The 16,568-nt window shown below is 53.5% G+C and overlaps 1 protein-coding gene across 10 annotated transcripts in view; it reads right to left on the reverse strand.

Annotated features, from left to right (window-relative positions):
• Window positions 1-16,066, reverse strand: part of Dock6 (dedicator of cytokinesis 6) — a 54,302-nt gene extending 38,236 nt beyond the window's left edge. For 4 of the 10 annotated variants that reach the window (XM_005078533.4, XM_013119384.3, XM_013119383.3 and 1 more), the window contains exons 1-14: window positions 15,964-16,022; window positions 11,228-11,315; window positions 10,559-10,734; window positions 9,110-9,178; window positions 8,784-8,913; window positions 7,604-7,816; window positions 6,255-6,340; window positions 3,570-3,636; window positions 3,253-3,402; window positions 1,327-1,407; window positions 1,078-1,231; window positions 803-930; window positions 592-685; window positions 213-375 (exon numbers count right to left, since the gene is read on the reverse strand). In XM_005078533.4, coding sequence (XP_005078590.1) covers window positions 213-375; window positions 592-685; window positions 803-930; window positions 1,078-1,231; window positions 1,327-1,407; window positions 3,253-3,402; window positions 3,570-3,636; window positions 6,255-6,340; window positions 7,604-7,816; window positions 8,784-8,913; window positions 9,110-9,178; window positions 10,559-10,734; window positions 11,228-11,315; window positions 15,964-16,007 — 1,643 coding nt within the window. In that variant the 5' untranslated portion in view covers window positions 16,008-16,022. Of the gene's footprint in view, window positions 1-212; window positions 376-591; window positions 686-802; window positions 1,232-1,326; window positions 1,408-3,252; window positions 3,403-3,569; window positions 3,637-6,254; window positions 6,341-7,603; window positions 7,817-8,783; window positions 8,914-9,109; window positions 9,179-10,558; window positions 10,735-11,227; window positions 11,316-15,333; window positions 15,390-15,963 lie in introns of those variants that run through there. The other 6 variants (XR_005870301.1, XM_040729968.1, XM_040729967.1 and 3 more) reach the window with 3 other exon arrangements.
• Between the last annotated feature and the right edge of the window lie 502 nt (window positions 16,067-16,568).

The raw sequence follows: 16,568 nt of genomic DNA on the forward strand, positions 1-16,568 counted from the left end.
ACAAATAAAGTGAATAAATATGATAAAACGACCAAAAAACCCCTCTTAATACCAGTGGATAACTCCTGAAGAACAGCACCCACATCTGCCCATACACATGCAGGCATTCACTCAGATACATCTGAGCACCCCCACGCAACAGAAAGCATAAACACGTGTGTGCGCATGCGCGCACATGAAGCATGGGGCCCCACAAGCCCCAGAGGCTGTACCTGTAGCAAGTATGGGGGGCATAGACCTCTCGGGCAGGGAACTCCAGAACCTCCTTGGTGGGGCGCCCTCTGGGGTCTGGGTAGGGCTTGATGTGCAGTAACTCGGGGGACAGGCAGAAGTGTAGGCTCTCTGGTGCTGGGGAGATGTCAATCTTGAGCTGAGCTGGGAAGAAAGAACTTGGCTGTTACCGGTCTCAGCCTCCGACGCCCGGGCACTTCTGCTGGGGCTCTGCCTATTCCCTGGTGTCTTCCGGGGGCTGTCCCACTAGAAGCAAGCCCAACCCCAACTGCAGGCCCGGGGCTGAGTCCCCAGCACCCCAGAATGGTCTGCTAATGACTGTGTGAGCAACAGCTCTCCTTTGTAGGGTGTGCCACGCACCAGTCACTGGTCGCAAACGCCTCAGCAGGGACGAAGGTCGCCGCATGTCCGCCAGAAACTTGAAAAGGTCCTCATCACTAAGCCGTTCAGCCTCCTGCCAGTTAGAGGTTCCCGGAATTAAGGGGCTGAAAGTCCCCAACAAGGATGGAGCCCCAGGGGAAGAATCCCTGTGTTCCCTTCCTCCCAGGCCCCTTGTCCTACACCAGGTCACCTGTTTAAAGAAGTTGGTGACAGTTAACGTGGCCGGGCGGAAGCTGGAGAAGCTGCAAGCATCATCTCCACTACCGCCTCGATCCTGGGGCCCCCGACGGCGGCGTTCTGCCCAAGTAGGTTTGCGCTCTAGGAAAGGAGGCATGGTGGCAGCGGGGGTGGGGGGTGGGGGGTAATCACAGGAATTAGAGGGACATAGAGGGACAATGGTAGCAGAGAAAGGGAGTGTAATGATGGTGCGAGCTAGCAAGCGGCTGGGCTGGCGTGCGTCCTTACCACCCTCGGAGTCGGAATCCCGGTCCTGGGGCCCAACGCTGCTCACGATGTTGGCCAGGTGCACAGCGGTCCAGGCGAAGGGCATGCGGTAGCGGCCCAGCCTGGTGCAGAACTGCTCGGCGGCCAGGCGCAGCCTCTCCAACTTCTCTTTGTTCTGTGGGGAGATGCACCCAGCTCCCAGCTCAGCGTCTGTCCCCTGTGCAGTACCCTCAGGACCTGCCCCCCACCGTCCAGCTCACCCACACCCACCTTCACTGCATCAGCCTCCTTCATCACCATGTAGGGCTCGCAGCACTCGCTGATGTCCCCCTGCTGAAGCACCTTCTCTAGCTGTAGGGCAAAAGGACCCAGCCAGGGGCTCCTTAACCCTGCCCTTGACCCACAGACACTCCAATCACCCAGCCAGGGGCTCCATTCAAGCCTGAGGATGAACCCAGGACTCCTGCAGCCTAGCAAACCTCTACCACGGCCATACCGACAGCTCCCATGGCTCCTCTGTCCTGGGCTGACTTCGAGCACACTGTCTGCCAGCAGCTCCGTTTTCAGCAGTCTCAACCCCTTCACTCCACCGTGCCACGTTAAGCTGTTGATGCTTTCTCTACATTCCCCTTCCCTGCCTTGTTTTCTTTCTTTCTTTCTTTTTCTTTCTTTCTTTCTTTCTTTCTTTCTTTCTTTCTTTCTTTCTTTCTTTTTTTTTTTTTGTTCCATTTGTTTTTGAGATCTCACTATGTAGCTCTGGCTGTCTTGGAATTCTCTACACAGGCTTCGAACTCACAGATATCCATCTGCCTCTGCCCTCCCAGTGCTGTGTTTAAGGCATGCACCTCTATGCCCAGCTGTTTCTCACTTTCTGAACAGATTTTATTGTTAATTATGCAAGCGTCTGAGTGTAAGTGCAGAGCCCATAGTGGCCAGGAGAGGGCAGTGTATTGACCCAGCATGGGTGCTGGGAAAGGAACAAAGGTCTTCAGCAGGAACAGTGGGTGACCTCAATTGCTAAGGCATTTCTCCAGCACCAACCCCATTTCTCTCTCTTATTTTGGGACAGGTTCACACTGTGTAGTTGGAGGTGACTTTAACTTTCCTTTCTTTCTTTCTTCTTTTTTTTTTTTTTGGTTTTTCAAGACAGGGTTTCTCTGTAGCTTTGGAGGCTGTCCTGGAATTCACTCTGTAGACCTGGCTGGCCTCAGACTCACTGAGATTCTCCTGCCTCTGCCTCCCGAGAGCTGGGATCAGGGGTGTGGCACCATCACCTCTTTATCCTTCTTATACTGGGGATGATGGAAACCAGGGCCTCCCAAACACTAGGTAAGCACGGTACCACTGAGCCATGCCCCCAGGCCCTCACTGGAGGATTCTGGGAAAACATCTACTCTTGAGCCCTGCCCTTTTCCATTTTTATTTTGAAACTGAGTCTCCTGGGCAGGACTCAGATTTGCAATCCTCCTGTGTTCTGGTTGGCTTTTTGTCAGCTTGAAACCTGCCAGGGATATCTGCAAAGAGGGAACTTCAACAAAGAAAACATCTCCCCTCAAACTGGCCTGAAAGCCAGTCTGTGGTTTTCTTGATTAATGATTGGTGTGGGAGGCTTCCCTGTGGCTGGTGTGGCCCTGAGCAGGTGGTCCCAGGGCGTATAAGAAAGCAGGCTGGCCAGTCAGGAAAAGCCAGCCAGTAAGCAAGCTGCACCCCTCCATGGCCTCCGATTCAGTTTCTGACCCCAGGTCCTGCCCAGTAGAATCCTCAGCGGCCCTGGCAGCCAGGCTTACAGGCATATGCCATCACACATGTGAAGCCACGACTGAATGACAGGCTAGGAACTCCAGTATGTAACACCTCAAGAGTTGTGGGACCCTAGGCAAGGTCCTTACATGCTCTGTGCCTGGTTCCCCCACTGCAACCTGCATCTTCAAGAGCTGGTAATTTGTTTCTTGCTGTAACCTAACCTTGACCAAAAGAAATCTCAGAATTCACTAGCTCACTTTTCCTGCCCCATCCACAGAGGCACACGAAACTGTTTTGTTTGCATATAAGACAAAGTTCCTATAAGCAGTTGAATCTGGCTCAAACTCACAATCTCCCTGCCTCAGCCTCCAAGTGCCAGAGTCAGTCTACCCCACTGAACCTCTGGCTCTGATCATGGTACGATCCCCTTGCAGGGCCCCAGTGGGCGAGCACCTTGACAACCAGGAAGATGTCAGGGGAGGGGTAGGTCACAGAGAAGATGGCAGAGCGTGCCAAGGTGGAGATGGCCGGGTGGGTGCCATGGGCCCGGAGCAGTCCCTTCACGGAGTCCGAGTTTAGGTCGAAGTAGAAGTTTTCTGAAATCTGGAGATATGAGAGGCAGCTAGCTGGGAGACACTGCTCCACAGCCCTCCCTGCTCCCCACACACCGAGGAGGAAAAGGGAGGGAGGAGGAGGAGGAAGAGGAGAGAGGACAGGGAGATACCCAGGGAGGAAAAGGGAAAGAGGGGGGAGCAGGGATGGGTTCCTACCTTCTTTTTCTCTCGTACATCATACAGGGCCAAGGTGCCAAAGATGGGCTCAATTTCAATCTCAAACCTGAGGGTAAATGGGAACCACTCTGCTGCTATGTGACAGCTGTCACCCACATACTCTGCACCCTCTCTTTTCCCCCCTTTGGGCACAGGGTCTGACTTAGCCCAGGCTAACTTCCAACTCCTTATGTGCCCAAGAAGGACCCCATATTCCCAACTCTCCTGCCTCTGCCTCTCAGGCACTGGGTTGCAGGCCTGCACCATCACACTGTGTCTATGCAGTGCTGTGGACAGAGCCCAGGACTTCGTGCACGCTGGGCCAGCACCCTGCCTGCTGGCCACACCCCAGCTCCCCTGCTGGCCACACCCCAGGTCCTCTGCTGGCCACACCCCAGGTCCTCTGCTGGCCACACCCCAGCTCCCCTGCTGGCCACACCCCAGCTCCTCTGCTGGCCACACCCCAGCTCCTCTGCTGGCCACACCCCAGCTCCTCTGTAGGCTTTTATGGGGACACGAGACTTCCTACTATCTCAGGCAGCTCTGTGCCTACATGAGCTCATCAGACCCTCCCCCCCCCCCGTGAAGTGAGTGTAGATGGTAAACTGAGGCACAGAACAGCACTTGTGTCCTGCTTCAGATCATGACACTTATAAAAGCAAGGGTCTGGCTCTGGCCTGCCCACCTCCTGCTGGGGCACAGGGAGAGAGGTGGAGCCTGGCTCCCAGCCACCCTGCAAGGCCCATCAGGAGCAGCCAGAAGAGCGTGGGAATGGGATCCAACAGGAAGTGCACTCAGCCTGGCCCTGCCCCTCCTGGACCCCATTTCTGTCTGGATCAGAGCAGGAAACAGAAGTTCCATCCTGGTCCTCAGCCCCAAGCTCAAAAGTTAGGAATGAAGCTGTCGGCTCACGTGGTCGGTCATTCAGCACTCACTCACTGACTGTGTCCTGTTGTACACAGGACACAGAATGGCGGAGTGGATCACGCAGACCTGGATGACAGACGCTTGGAGGAGGCCTTGGGGCTCAGAGGGAGGAGCTTTGGGAATAGCTGAAGACCAGGGAATAGGATGAAGCATGGCAGTGTCTCAGGGAGGGGGCTGGAGCTAAGACAGCTAGTGAGGGGGCTGGCGGAGTGGAAGATGGGTGTGTGAGCATGTGAGCATGAGTGTGTGTGTGACAATGTGTGTGAGTGTGTGAGCATGAGAGTGTGTGTGACAATGTGTGTGAGTGTGTGAGAATGAGTGTGTGAGAGTATTGAGAACGTGAGTGTGTGTGACAATGTGTGTGAGTGTGTGAGAATGAGTGTGTGAGCGTGTGAGCATGAGAGTGTGTGTGACAATGTGTGTGAGTGTGTGAGAATGAGTGTGTGTGTGACAATGTGTGTGAGTGTGTGAGCATGAGAGTGTGTGTGACAATGTGTGTGAGTGTGTGAGAATGAGTGTGTGAGAGTATTGAGAACGTGAGTGTGTGTGACAATGTGTGTGAGCGTGTGAGCATGAGAGTGTGTGTGACAATGTGTGTGAGTGTGTGAGAATGAGTGTGTGAGCGTGTGAGCATGAGAGTGTGTGTGACAATGTGTGTGAGTGTGTGAGAATGAGTGTGTGTGTGACAATGTGTGTGAGTGTGTGAGAATGAGAGTGTGAGCGTGTGAGCATGAGAGTGTGTGTGACAATGTGTGTGAGTGTGTGAGAATGAGTGTGTGTGACAATGTGTGTGAGTGTGTGAGCATGAGAGTGTGTGTGACAATGTGTGTGAGTGTGTGAGAATGAGTGTGTGTGACAATGTGTGTGAGTGTGTGAGCATGAGAGTGTGTGTGACAATGTGTGTGAGTGTGTGAGAATGAGTGTGTGAGAGTATTGAGAACGTGAGTGTGTGTGACAATGTGTGTGAGCGTGTGAGCATGAGAGTGTGTGTGACAATGTGTGTGAGTGTGTGAGAATGAGTGTGTGAGCGTGTGAGCATGAGTGTGTGTGTGACAATGTGTGTGAGTGTGTGAGAATGAGAGTGTGGGGGAGTATTGAGAACGTGAGTGTGTGTGTGACAATGTGTGTGAGTGTGTGAGAATGAGTGTGTGTGTGTGACAATGTGTGTGAGTGTGTGAGAATGAGAGTGTGGGGGAGTATTGAGAACGTGAGTGTGTGTGTGACAATGTGTGTGAGTGTGTGAGAATGAGAGTGTGGGGGAGTATTGAGAACGTGAGTGTGTGTGTGACAATGTGTGTGTGTGTAAGAATGAGTGTGTGAGAGTATTAAGAACGTGAGTGTGTGTGACAATGTGTGTATGTGAGCGTGTGAGAATGAGTGTGGGGGAGTATTGAGAACGTGAGTGTGTGTGACAATGTGTGTGAGTGTGTGAGAATGAGTGTGTGAGAGTATTGAGAACGTGAGTGTGTGTGACAATGTGTGTATGTGAGCGTGTGAGCATGTGTGTGTGAATGTGAGTGTGTCAGAAGGAGTGTGAGTATGTGAGAACGTGAGTGTGTGACATGTGAGTGTGTAAGATTGAGTGTGTGAGTATGTGAGAACGTGAGTGTGTGTGTGACAATGTGTGTGAGCATGTGTGCATGCACCACGTGTGCTGATGCGCAGGCATCGTGTATAGGCACCTGTGCCTTCTGAGAGGGAAGGAAAAGTCCATGATGTCCTCACAGGGAAACCCGTGCTGGCTGTCCTCTGACTCACTTGAGTGACAGACACTTCACTAGGATCCGCTGTCCAAAGTGCTCTCGGGGAGGCTCTGGGAGGCTGCAGCGTTCTACGGCTTCATCCTGTGGAGAGAGGGGGATATCTGGGATGGGTTCGTCAGGAAAGTTCTAGAATGCCTGGCCTGAGATCAGCCACACCAACCCCAGCTCCAGGCAAACATCCACCCCGCCCCTCCCCAAGCCCGATGGAACTTTTAGTGCCTGGGCTCTGAGCCTTTCCTTCTACGTGTTGTTCCCCAGTCTGGAAGGCCTCCTCTCCTTCCAGCCCAGCCATATGCCCAGTATCAACCATATAGCATGCTGGTCCATTCTGTTCAGAAATATACAGGAAGTGCCTGCAGATTTTGTTTGGATAGATATCAGTGTATAAAGAAAGCACTCAGTAACGAGCACCAAGTCTCTGAGTTTAGCAGTTGGGTGTCCAAGTCTGTGACTTGGCAAGGCTTGTGGTGTTGCACCCACACAACACCACATCAGACAGTCAACACTTTAGTATAAAAGACGGCTTTCTACCTCAGGGTTTGCCCAACTATAGGCTAATGCGGGTACTCTGAACACATCAGAAGTAGGTTAAACTAGAACACTGAGTAATCTGTGTTACACCTTTGCTTTGTCTTTTCTGAGACAGGGTCTCAGGCAGTCCTGGTTGGCCACAGTGTAGCCAAGGTTGACCTTGAATCCTTCTACCGCCCCTCCCCTGCCAGGGCTGGGACTATAAGCATGAGTCGTCATGCTAAGTTGAATACACTTTTCTTTTTTTTTTTTTTTGAGACAGGATTTCTCTGTGTAGCCTGGCTGTTCTGGAACTCGCTCTGTAGACCAAGCTTCAAATTCACAAAGATCTGTGCACCACCACTGCCCTGCTTGAAAGCATTTTTGACTTACATATTTTAACTTCAAGAAGGTTTATTGGTACTTATATACCAATAACTCCATCATAGCCAAGGAGTAGCTCCATTCAGTACATACCCAGGAAGTACTGACTGAGTATATGGCCAGCTCTTAATAAACGGTCAAACAAAACATAATGGTATTTAGCAGATGTCAAATAAAATGGCTAGACATATAGAGGCATATACGGTAAGTGGTCAGCACATTTGGCTGGTTAAACAGAGAAGTATACAGTAGTCACACAATGGCTGTTGGCTGAATAAACACAGAGATAAACACTTAGTGCTCAATAAATGAAGGTCAGACAAGGGCCCAAATAATGTCATTATGTGAAGATGGGTATACAGTAGGCAGCCAGTAAATGTTGGCTGGATGCACAGGGACCTGCCAGGTGGCTGGACTCTGCTGGGGGACAGTGAGCCACTGGGCACCCACCTCATCGGGAGCAGGGTACAAGGTGAGCAGGGCGGGGGCCCGCTGCTGCCGCCTGAGGGCCTCATTGCGCCGGTCCACATCCTCGGGGGCTGCCCGCTCAAGCAGTGCTGGCAGCAGTGAGTCCGAAGCCAGGTTCTTCAGGCTGAAGATGCCAGAGGCCCCACTGTTTCGAGGGGTGTCCTCGGGGGAGCCCGAGCAGTGCTGGGAGTCATCCTGCAGTTGAAAATGTGTGAGCACTGAGTGCCCCTGCTATCCTAGTCTGTCCTGCAGACATCTACTCTACAAGGAGAGAAGCTGAGGGGCAAGCCAGGGTAGGGTCACCACTGTAAGGGTCACTTGGGGATCCCACAAGTGGCCCTTCTCTAGCCAATTAAAGCACACCTAATGGCTTATCTGCCTCTTGGATAACTCAGACTGGCCAGACTGGCCACACTGGCCAGCCCCAGGGATTAGCTCCAAGATAAGGGCACCCCTGGGCTGGACCAATCAGAGTCTTCCCTAGGACTGTTCACTGTTGCCAGGAAAGAGAGTTCCTTCCTCCAGGTGAGTGGCTGACCTAGAACCCTCTGACCACCTCTCACAGCTCTGACTCGAATCTAGTTCATCTCTGTGACCTTGAGTGATTGACCTGTCTGTGAGCCTCGGTTTCCCCTCCTGCATCTAGTTTCCTTGTCTTTCATGTCCCTCCCTGTCCCCTGCCCCAGCTGAGGATGGAGCCTAACCCTTAGCACAAGCACCGAGATGATCCACACCTCCCAGCAACTACATCTAACAACAGCCATGGAATCCACAGTAGTAACAACAAATGATGGCTGGTATCCAGCAGGTGTTCAATAAATGCTGACCAGCAAAATATAAGCATTAATAACTTTGTTCTGCCTCGGTTTCTCTGCCTGTGAAGAGGGTTACTGCTTGTGGCCCTGATTCACAGGGTGAAAAGAGCACAAGCAGAAAGCCTTTAGTATACACTAAGTACTTGATAAAGGCAGAGAGCCTTTAGTATACACTAAGTACTTGATAAAGGCAGAGAGCCTTTAGTATACACTAAGCACTTGATAAATGTGCACTATCGTGACTCTTAACTTTCACTCCTGGGGCTGAGTTTGCTCACTGGGATCGAGGCTGACCTGGCATTTCCCCAGTCTGACCCCTCAGTGACCCCAGCCGGCAGCTCTCTCACCATGTCCTCAGGACCCATCCTTTCGTCCCCAGAGGTGTCCTGCTCGAAGACCTGGCAGGTGAGGCCTTTCTGTTGCTCTCTTTGTGTCTCTGTAGTGACAGGGCTGTAGGCTGGACTCAGGTGCTGGTACCTAGCAGGGGCGGGGCCAATCAGGTGGTGGAGCTGGGGACTCTTGCGATCACAGGACACCTACCAAGGCCCCTTTTTACTGAAGGCGGTCAGCCACTCTTGGAAGGTATAGTGGGCGGGTAAACAGAGGGACCACCCACCACCTGCAACCCTTTGGCCTCCTTCTCCTCCCGTGAACTGCTCTGGGCTGGACCCACCTTCTGCGTACAATGACCCAGTCCTCCGAGTACATCTCCACCGCAGCCCTCACCTGGGCGTCCAACTTTCTACAGCAAAATACAACCAGGGTAAGCAGAGGCAAAGAATCATTTCCAAAGGCCTAGGAGAAAAGGACTGTGGGTAACAATGCTCAGGAGGCTAAGGCAGGAGGATTTCTATGAGTTACAGACCAGGCTGGGGCACTGTGTGAGACTGGGGAGACAGCTCAGTGGCAGAGCTGGCTTCCTGTACACCAAGCCCTGGTATCCATCCTGGGCACTGCATAGACCAGGCATGATGTGCACACCCGTGATCCCAGCAGTGGGGAGACAGAGGCAGGAGAAACGTATGTTCAGAGCCTGGGCTATATGAAACCCTGCCTCAAAATCAAAAACAATGGGCTGCAGAGTCAGAGGCTGCATTGGCTACTCTTGCAGAGGACCCAAGTTTAGTCCCCAGCACCCACATGGAGACTACAATCACTTATAACACCAGTTCCAGAGGATCTGACGCCCTCTTCTGGCCTCCATGGGAAGGAACCAGGCACACGAGTGATGCCCAGACAAACATGCAGGTCAAACACCCATATGCATCAAATAAAATGATAAACAACTCTTTAAAAAGTGAAAAAGAGCTGGGCGTTGGTGGCGCACGCCTTTAATCCCAGCACTTGGGAGGCAGAGGCAGGTGGATCTTTGTGAGTTCGAGGCCAGCCTGGTCTACAAGAGTGAGTTCCAGGACAGGCTCCAAAACAATACAGAGAAACCCTGTCTCGAAAAACCAAAAAAAAAAAAAAAAAAAAAAAAAAAAAAAAAAGTGAAAAAGAGGAGACTTGAGAGGGGCTCAGAGGTTAAGAACACTGGCTGTTCTTCTAGAGGATCCAGGTTCAATTCCCAATACCCCACATGGCAGCTCACAACTGTCTGTAAGTCCAGTTCCAGGGGATCTGACACTTCACACGGACATGTAGGAAAACATCAATGCACACAAAATAAAAACAATTGTTAGAGAAGAGGTGAAGAGGGCTGCTGGGCAGGTAGTGATTGCCACACAAGCATGAAGACTGGGGTTCAGGTCTCCAGCACCCATGCATGGTGGCCCACCCAAATGCCCAGACTCAAGAGTCACAGATACCCTAGAGCAAACTGGCTGGGAAGACCAGCCGACCTGGAGAGCTCTGGGATCAAGTGAGAGAAAAAGGAGTCGGATTCCTGAAGTTGACCTCTGGCCTCTGTGCAGGTGCACACTAATCTGTCACACACACACACACACACACACACGCACACGCACACACAAACAAAACTTTTAAATCAAAGATGCAGAAATGGAGGCTTGGAGAAAGCGAGTGATTTGCCCAGGGCCACACAGGTGTCCAGAGCCTGGAGTTGCAGCCAGGAGTACGAGACTCCTGGAGAGGGATTGGGTGTGAGTGCGCGCACAGAACGCACCCGTCCTCGGGGACCCCAGACTCCGTGGTCCGACATTCTCGGGGCTGCTTCAGTAGTTCTAAGTCATCAGCTGGAAACTCTATCAAGTCCCTGAGAGGCCCGGGCTCGACTTCAGGTGGCCGGCTTGAAAGTACATCCTCAAAATCGAGGGGTTCGATGACCTCCGTCAGAGGGACCTGATGGAAGAGCGGTGGCCATGGCTCCCGCCGGTGACAGGCGGGGCGGGGAGTATGCTCACAGTTGACTTAAGACTGCAGTAGGGGGTTAAGGGAGCCTCTGAGGGTCGATGGGAGACTGCCGAGCTCAGACTTTCCATAGCAGCTTGGCCAGCACCCTGCCCCCTCCCTCCAGGGACTCCAGGAAGGAAATCACACCCTGGTGTCTGGAAAGACTCTAATGGTAAAAGGAATGGCGGAGACAATTCCTGAGTCCCACCCCTTTCCCCTGTGGCAGGAAGTTTCTTCCAGCCCCCAGCCTGGGGCCCCATCTGGGTGGTCCAGGAAGTCAGTGTCACCCCCAGACCGCCCTTGGAACACACACCCCTGCATCTGCACAGATGTGGGAAGGACAAGGACACCCCCCCCCGCCCCCGCCACTGAACACAGAGGGTCCAAGCAGCACCAGAGCAGGGTGTACCCCACTGCTGCCAGCCACAGGGCAGGGACTCACCCCCAGAGAACTACTGGAGCGCCGGCTGGAGTGGGGTGAGCCGCTGCGTTCCCGGGACACCTGCTTCCGGACCTCGGCAGCCACTGTCCTAGGAGGACAGTAAAGGAGTATGGGAAACAAGAAAACTCAGGTGTGAAGGGGTGGGGGAAAGGTGGGCTTATTTGCAGGAGGGAAATTAGGTGAGGAAAGGCAATTTAAAAAACAAGGGCTTAAAAAAAAGATGGCTTGCAGGTAAAAGCACAGGACCACCTGAGCTCAGTCCCGAGACTCACGGCAAGAGGAAACTGACTCCCAGCAGCTGTCCCCTTACTTCAGGTAAACAAATTAAAACAACAATGGGCTGGGGTGTAGCATGGTGGCCGAGGGCTGGCCCTGCTGAGCCCCGAGTTCCATTCCCAGCACTGCAAGACTAAATACATAGATAAGCAAAAGCTGCAGGTTTCTCTGAGACCCAGTCTCTTCCTACACCAAACAGACGGGGAAATGCCACTGTGCCAGACTCGCGGGGTGCCGGGGCTCTTCAAACATGCCAATCCAGCACTCTGCTTGAGCAGGCATCTACCCCATCCTGTCTGTGAGGCTCTGGGCACACCACTCCTGCCCAGCCTCAACGTACCCACTCACAGCTGCCCGGTCCTCAGGGGCCTCCTTACAGCGTTCTGAGTGTATGCTCTCAGCGAGTCTAGGATGAGGCTGCCAGTGTGGAGGCCAACAGGACCCTCAGCTCAGAGAAAGAATGGCCAGAAACCAGGCCTGCTTGAAATCCCAGTCCCTGAGGTAGTCCCGATTCCAGGTGTTCCATGTTTATTTTGTTTTGTAGAGCTCAGGATGACCTCTGGCCTCCTAAATGCTAGGAAATGCTGCAGCTGAGCCAGACCCCCAGCCCCTCACTGGGGAACTCTAGGCAGGGGCAACACCACTGAGCCACAGCCCGCCCAAACCAAAGCCAAGAGAAAAACAACTAGCCAGTGTCCCTATAAAAGTCAAAGACAATTCATGGGACAATTTCCTTCTCCCAATTACTGAATCTGGGGCATTCAGGCTCTTACCCGCTGAGCCCTGTCATCGCCCCCAGCAACAAAATGAAACTTAGAAGTATTATTTATTTTATGTGTATGAGTGCATTACCTGCGTGTATGTGTGTGCACCACCTGCATGCCTTGTGCTCTCAGAGGTTAGAAGAGGGTGGGTGTCACATCCCCTGGAACTGCAGTTATGGATGACTGGGAACCGAACCTGAGTCCTTTTAACCCCTGAGCCATCTCTCCAGCCCCAGTGAAATTAAAGTGAAGATGAAAACTGCAAAGCAGAACTCTCTGAACCCTCGAGCACTCAGAGCCCATGGGATTAATATTTTTAAAAGATGCCAGGATGGGGGTGGAGGCTGTGTCCCCACCCAAGGGGGGAGACAGGACATACAGACACTGCCCTTGGCCTTGGAAAACAGTGATGGATTTGCAACCACACTCATGGGAGCTGCTGCTCTGTTACTAACAGCACAAGCCCCAAATTCCTACGACGGCCTCATGCCCCATTCCTAGGCATTACACGGGTGGAGGTGGGTGGGCATGTGCACACAGATGGAGGCCAGAGGTCAACTTCTTATGTCCTCCTCTGGTACCATCCATCTTACTTTCTGAGAAAGGGGCTGTCCATCAGGACAGGCTGTGGGCTCCATCATCCTGGAGCCGGGGCTATGGGTGTTCTACCACATCTGGCTTTTTTGTTTGTTTGTTTGTTTGTTTTTCGAGACAAGGTTTCTCTGTATTGTTTTGGAGGCTGTCCTGGAACTCACTCTGTAGACCAGGCTATCATCCTTGAACTCACAGAGATCTGCCTGCCTCTGCCTCCCGAGGGCTGGGATTAAAGGCGTGCACCACCAATGCTGGCTCACATCTGGCTTTTATGAGGATGTTAGGTCTCAGGTCCTCATGCTTGCATGGCCGTTTACTGACTGAGTAGTCTTCCTAGCCCCCCAACATTTTGAGACAGGGTCTCATGTAGCCCAGGCTGGCCCCAATTTCACTATGTAACCCAGACAAGGCTTGCACTCTCAACCCTCCTTCCTTCCATGGTTCACATGGTAAGATAAAAGACATGCACCCCCAAATCTGACTGTTCAGGTATCCTAGTAGAACCTCTCTCCCTTTCTCTGTACAGCTCTGGCTGTCCTGGAACTTGCTTTGTAGACCAGGCTGGCCTTGAACTCACAAGGATCCACCTGCCTCTGCCTCCCGAGTGCTGGAATTAAAGGCTCGTGCTACCCCACTCGACCCTTACCCCCAGCAAGCCTGGCATAGAACACATTCCTGAAGATTAGAGATAGCATTAAATGGCTCGGCAGGTAAAGGCCATCCCCACCACGTGTGATGACCTGAGTTTGGCCCTCTGCACCTATGCAAAGGGGATGGAGAGGGCACCATCTACGCTCTCCTCCACATCTGCACGTACACTGGGATACCTGTGTGTACACCATACAATAATTTCCCCAAATCAGGTCCCAAGTTCAACAGGAGATACTGTAACAACTGTGGAGCTCATCCCAGGGCTGACAAGGTTAATTGGGGTCTATCTTTATGATGGGCAGGAAAACAAGTCAGAAACAGGGTCAGAGGTTTTGAACTCTATGCTCCCACATCTGTCAAATGACTCCACAGAAAGTCACACAAACCTGCTGACATATAGGGTTTTTTGTTTTTGTTGTTGCTGTTTTTCAAGACAGGATTTCTCAGTGTAACAGTCCTGGCTGTCCTGGAATTCACTCTGTAGACCAGGCTGGCCTTGAACTCACTGAGATCTGTCTGCCTCTACCTCCCAAGTGCTGGGATTAAAGGCTTGTGCCACCACTGACATGTTTTTTAAAGACAAATTCATGAACATCAGCAAAGATGTCAGCACCCAGGAAACTCTTTTCCACTACAGAGACACCCCTCAAATGGCCACCTGCAATGGTTGAGACAGTTACCAGGGACAGTGCCTGCTGCCCAAGTCTAAGAACCCAGGCTCAGATCTCCAGCACCACACAACAGCCTCCAGCACTTCAGGAGCAGAGACAGGAGGATCCCTGGGGCTCCCTGGCCAAGCCTGATGGCCTCAGCTTGACCCCCGGCATCTACACACAGTGAAAGGACGGACTCCTGCGAGCTGTCTGCTGACCTCCCCTCACACTCTGTGGTATACACACATACACACAAAGTTAATAAATGAAAAATATATTTTAAAAAGCTAACCATGCACAATGCCTCATGCGGTCATCCCAGCACTCAGAAAGCTGAGGTGGGGGCTGCTGGGACTTTGAAGCCACTTTGGGCCACGCGGTTGGTTCCAGGCTAGCTAGACTAGGGAGAGAACCTCTCTCAAAAGGAGAGCAAGCACAGAGCAAGGGGCTGGAGACGAGGCTCTGCGGGTGGAGCATGTGCCTGGCATGCAGAAAGCTCTGGGCTCCAGCCCCAGCACCACAGAGTGGCAGTGCACACCTGTAAACCCAGTCAGGAGGACTTGGAGTTCAAGGCCAGTCTTGGCCACAAAGTGACTCTGAGGTCAGCGTGGGTTACATGAGAGCCTGTTTCAAAAAGCAAAATACAACCACATATATCCAAGACTCCATTCAGCTCCCTGATGTTTGGGTTCATCTGGGATTTGTGGGTGAACTCAATGGATAGGTGAATACAGGTTCAAGTCTGCGGGCAAAACTGTTCACCTACCAAACTGCTTGGGAAGTCTTGGGACACTTCCCCAAAGTGACTTAGGACCTCAGGATCATTTTCTGATCTTACCCTGGGCTCCACAGCCCCTACTCTCCTAGACAACACCCTTCTTTCTCACTTGAGCCGAAACTCGAGGGCATTGGAACACATGGGCCAAGAAAACACACGGTACTATGAAGGGAACAGGAAACCTTCCAACTGCTCTGCTCCAGGTCACATCCCTCCTCTATCCAGAACTCTCTGTGGCTCTCACTATGGTTCACAGTCAAAGTACTCCTTCTGGTCTCCCTTGTGGCCTCAGGGTGATGGGCTGGAGATGATGGTGCCATCTGCTTCCTGTCGTATAAATGCCCACCACATCTCTGATACATCTATCCAGCACCCCCTTGCCCCACCCACCATAGCAAGTCCAGCAGAGAGGCTACTTCTTGTGTTTCCATCAGTGCGGGACCCACAAGCGGCGTCTCCCAACCTAAGGGTGGTCAGAACAGGTTTCCAGTGGATCGGATTTCACAGATGATTACGAACCTGCCCCAGTTTGGAGCCTTCCCCCAAGCTCTCTCACTATTACCAGTGGCCTCGGAAAGGGACCCCCCCCCCGGCATCTGTCACCTGCCCCCCCGCCACCGTCTGCCCACCAGCTGGCTCAGTCCCCAGTCGCCTCGACCCCCCTCCTGCGCCCAGCCGGTGCAGGGAGAGGCTGAGACAGGAGCCTGAGGGGCTGTCCCCAGCTGTCCCCCAGCTCTGGCAGCTCCCTCCTCTTCCCAGACAGCTGGGTTCCGGGACCCTGGTCGGGGAAAGGGCAACGAATTTCCCCCGGCCAGCGAGGGAAGGACGTGAGAGCAGCAGGAGGGTCGGGATGCAGCCCACAGCTCCGGGGGCCCGCCCGCACCGACCCGGGATGCGCTTCCTCCTCCGGGAAGCCCTCGGGGAGCCCGGCACGCCCCCGCTGCCGCGGCTCGCCAGTCCCCAGCACTCGCCCTTGCCCAGCCTGCCCGGAACGGCAGTGTCCGCGGCCGCTCTCGCTACCTGTTGATCTTGTGAGCGAAGGCGCGGCGCTCCGAGGCCGCCATGACGCCCCGCGTCCCGCCGCAGCCTCCCGAGTCTGGGAAGTCGGGCTGGGCGGGCCCGGCGCGCGTGTGGGGCGGGGCCTGTGCATATGGGGCGGGGCCTGAGCTAGGGCACGCCTCGGCCTTAGGGCCGAGCTAGGGGGATGGGGTGGGGCCTTCTCTGGGAGGGGGCGGAGCCTTCTCTGCGATGGGATCGGACTCTGCCTGGGGTGGAGTCTTCCCCAGGGTAGGGCGGAGCCCTTTCTGGGGTGGGGCGGGGCCAGCGTTGAGAGTAGAACAGAAACGCGGGGATGGGGAGGAGCCTGCTCTCCGACAGGGGACTGGGATAGAGACCGCGCTGACGGGATAGAGCCAGGCTGTAATGGGGGCTGTCCCTGCTCCGGGATGAAGACCTGGTCAACGCTGGAGAGATGGGGAGCTTTTGTGGGCATTGCTAGGAAAAGAAAGTCCTTGATGGGGAGGGACATTGTGGCCGGGACATCGCTAGGATGGGTCGGGAATTGGGAGTCTGTGATGGCAGATGCGGCCAGGCCAAGCAGGGCTTGGGTGGGCGGAGCCGGGAGT

The sequence above is a fragment of the Mesocricetus auratus genome, unplaced genomic scaffold (assembly GCF_017639785.1).
Source record: "Mesocricetus auratus isolate SY011 unplaced genomic scaffold, BCM_Maur_2.0 Super-Scaffold_100022, whole genome shotgun sequence".
NCBI lineage: Eukaryota > Metazoa > Chordata > Mammalia > Rodentia > Cricetidae > Mesocricetus > Mesocricetus auratus.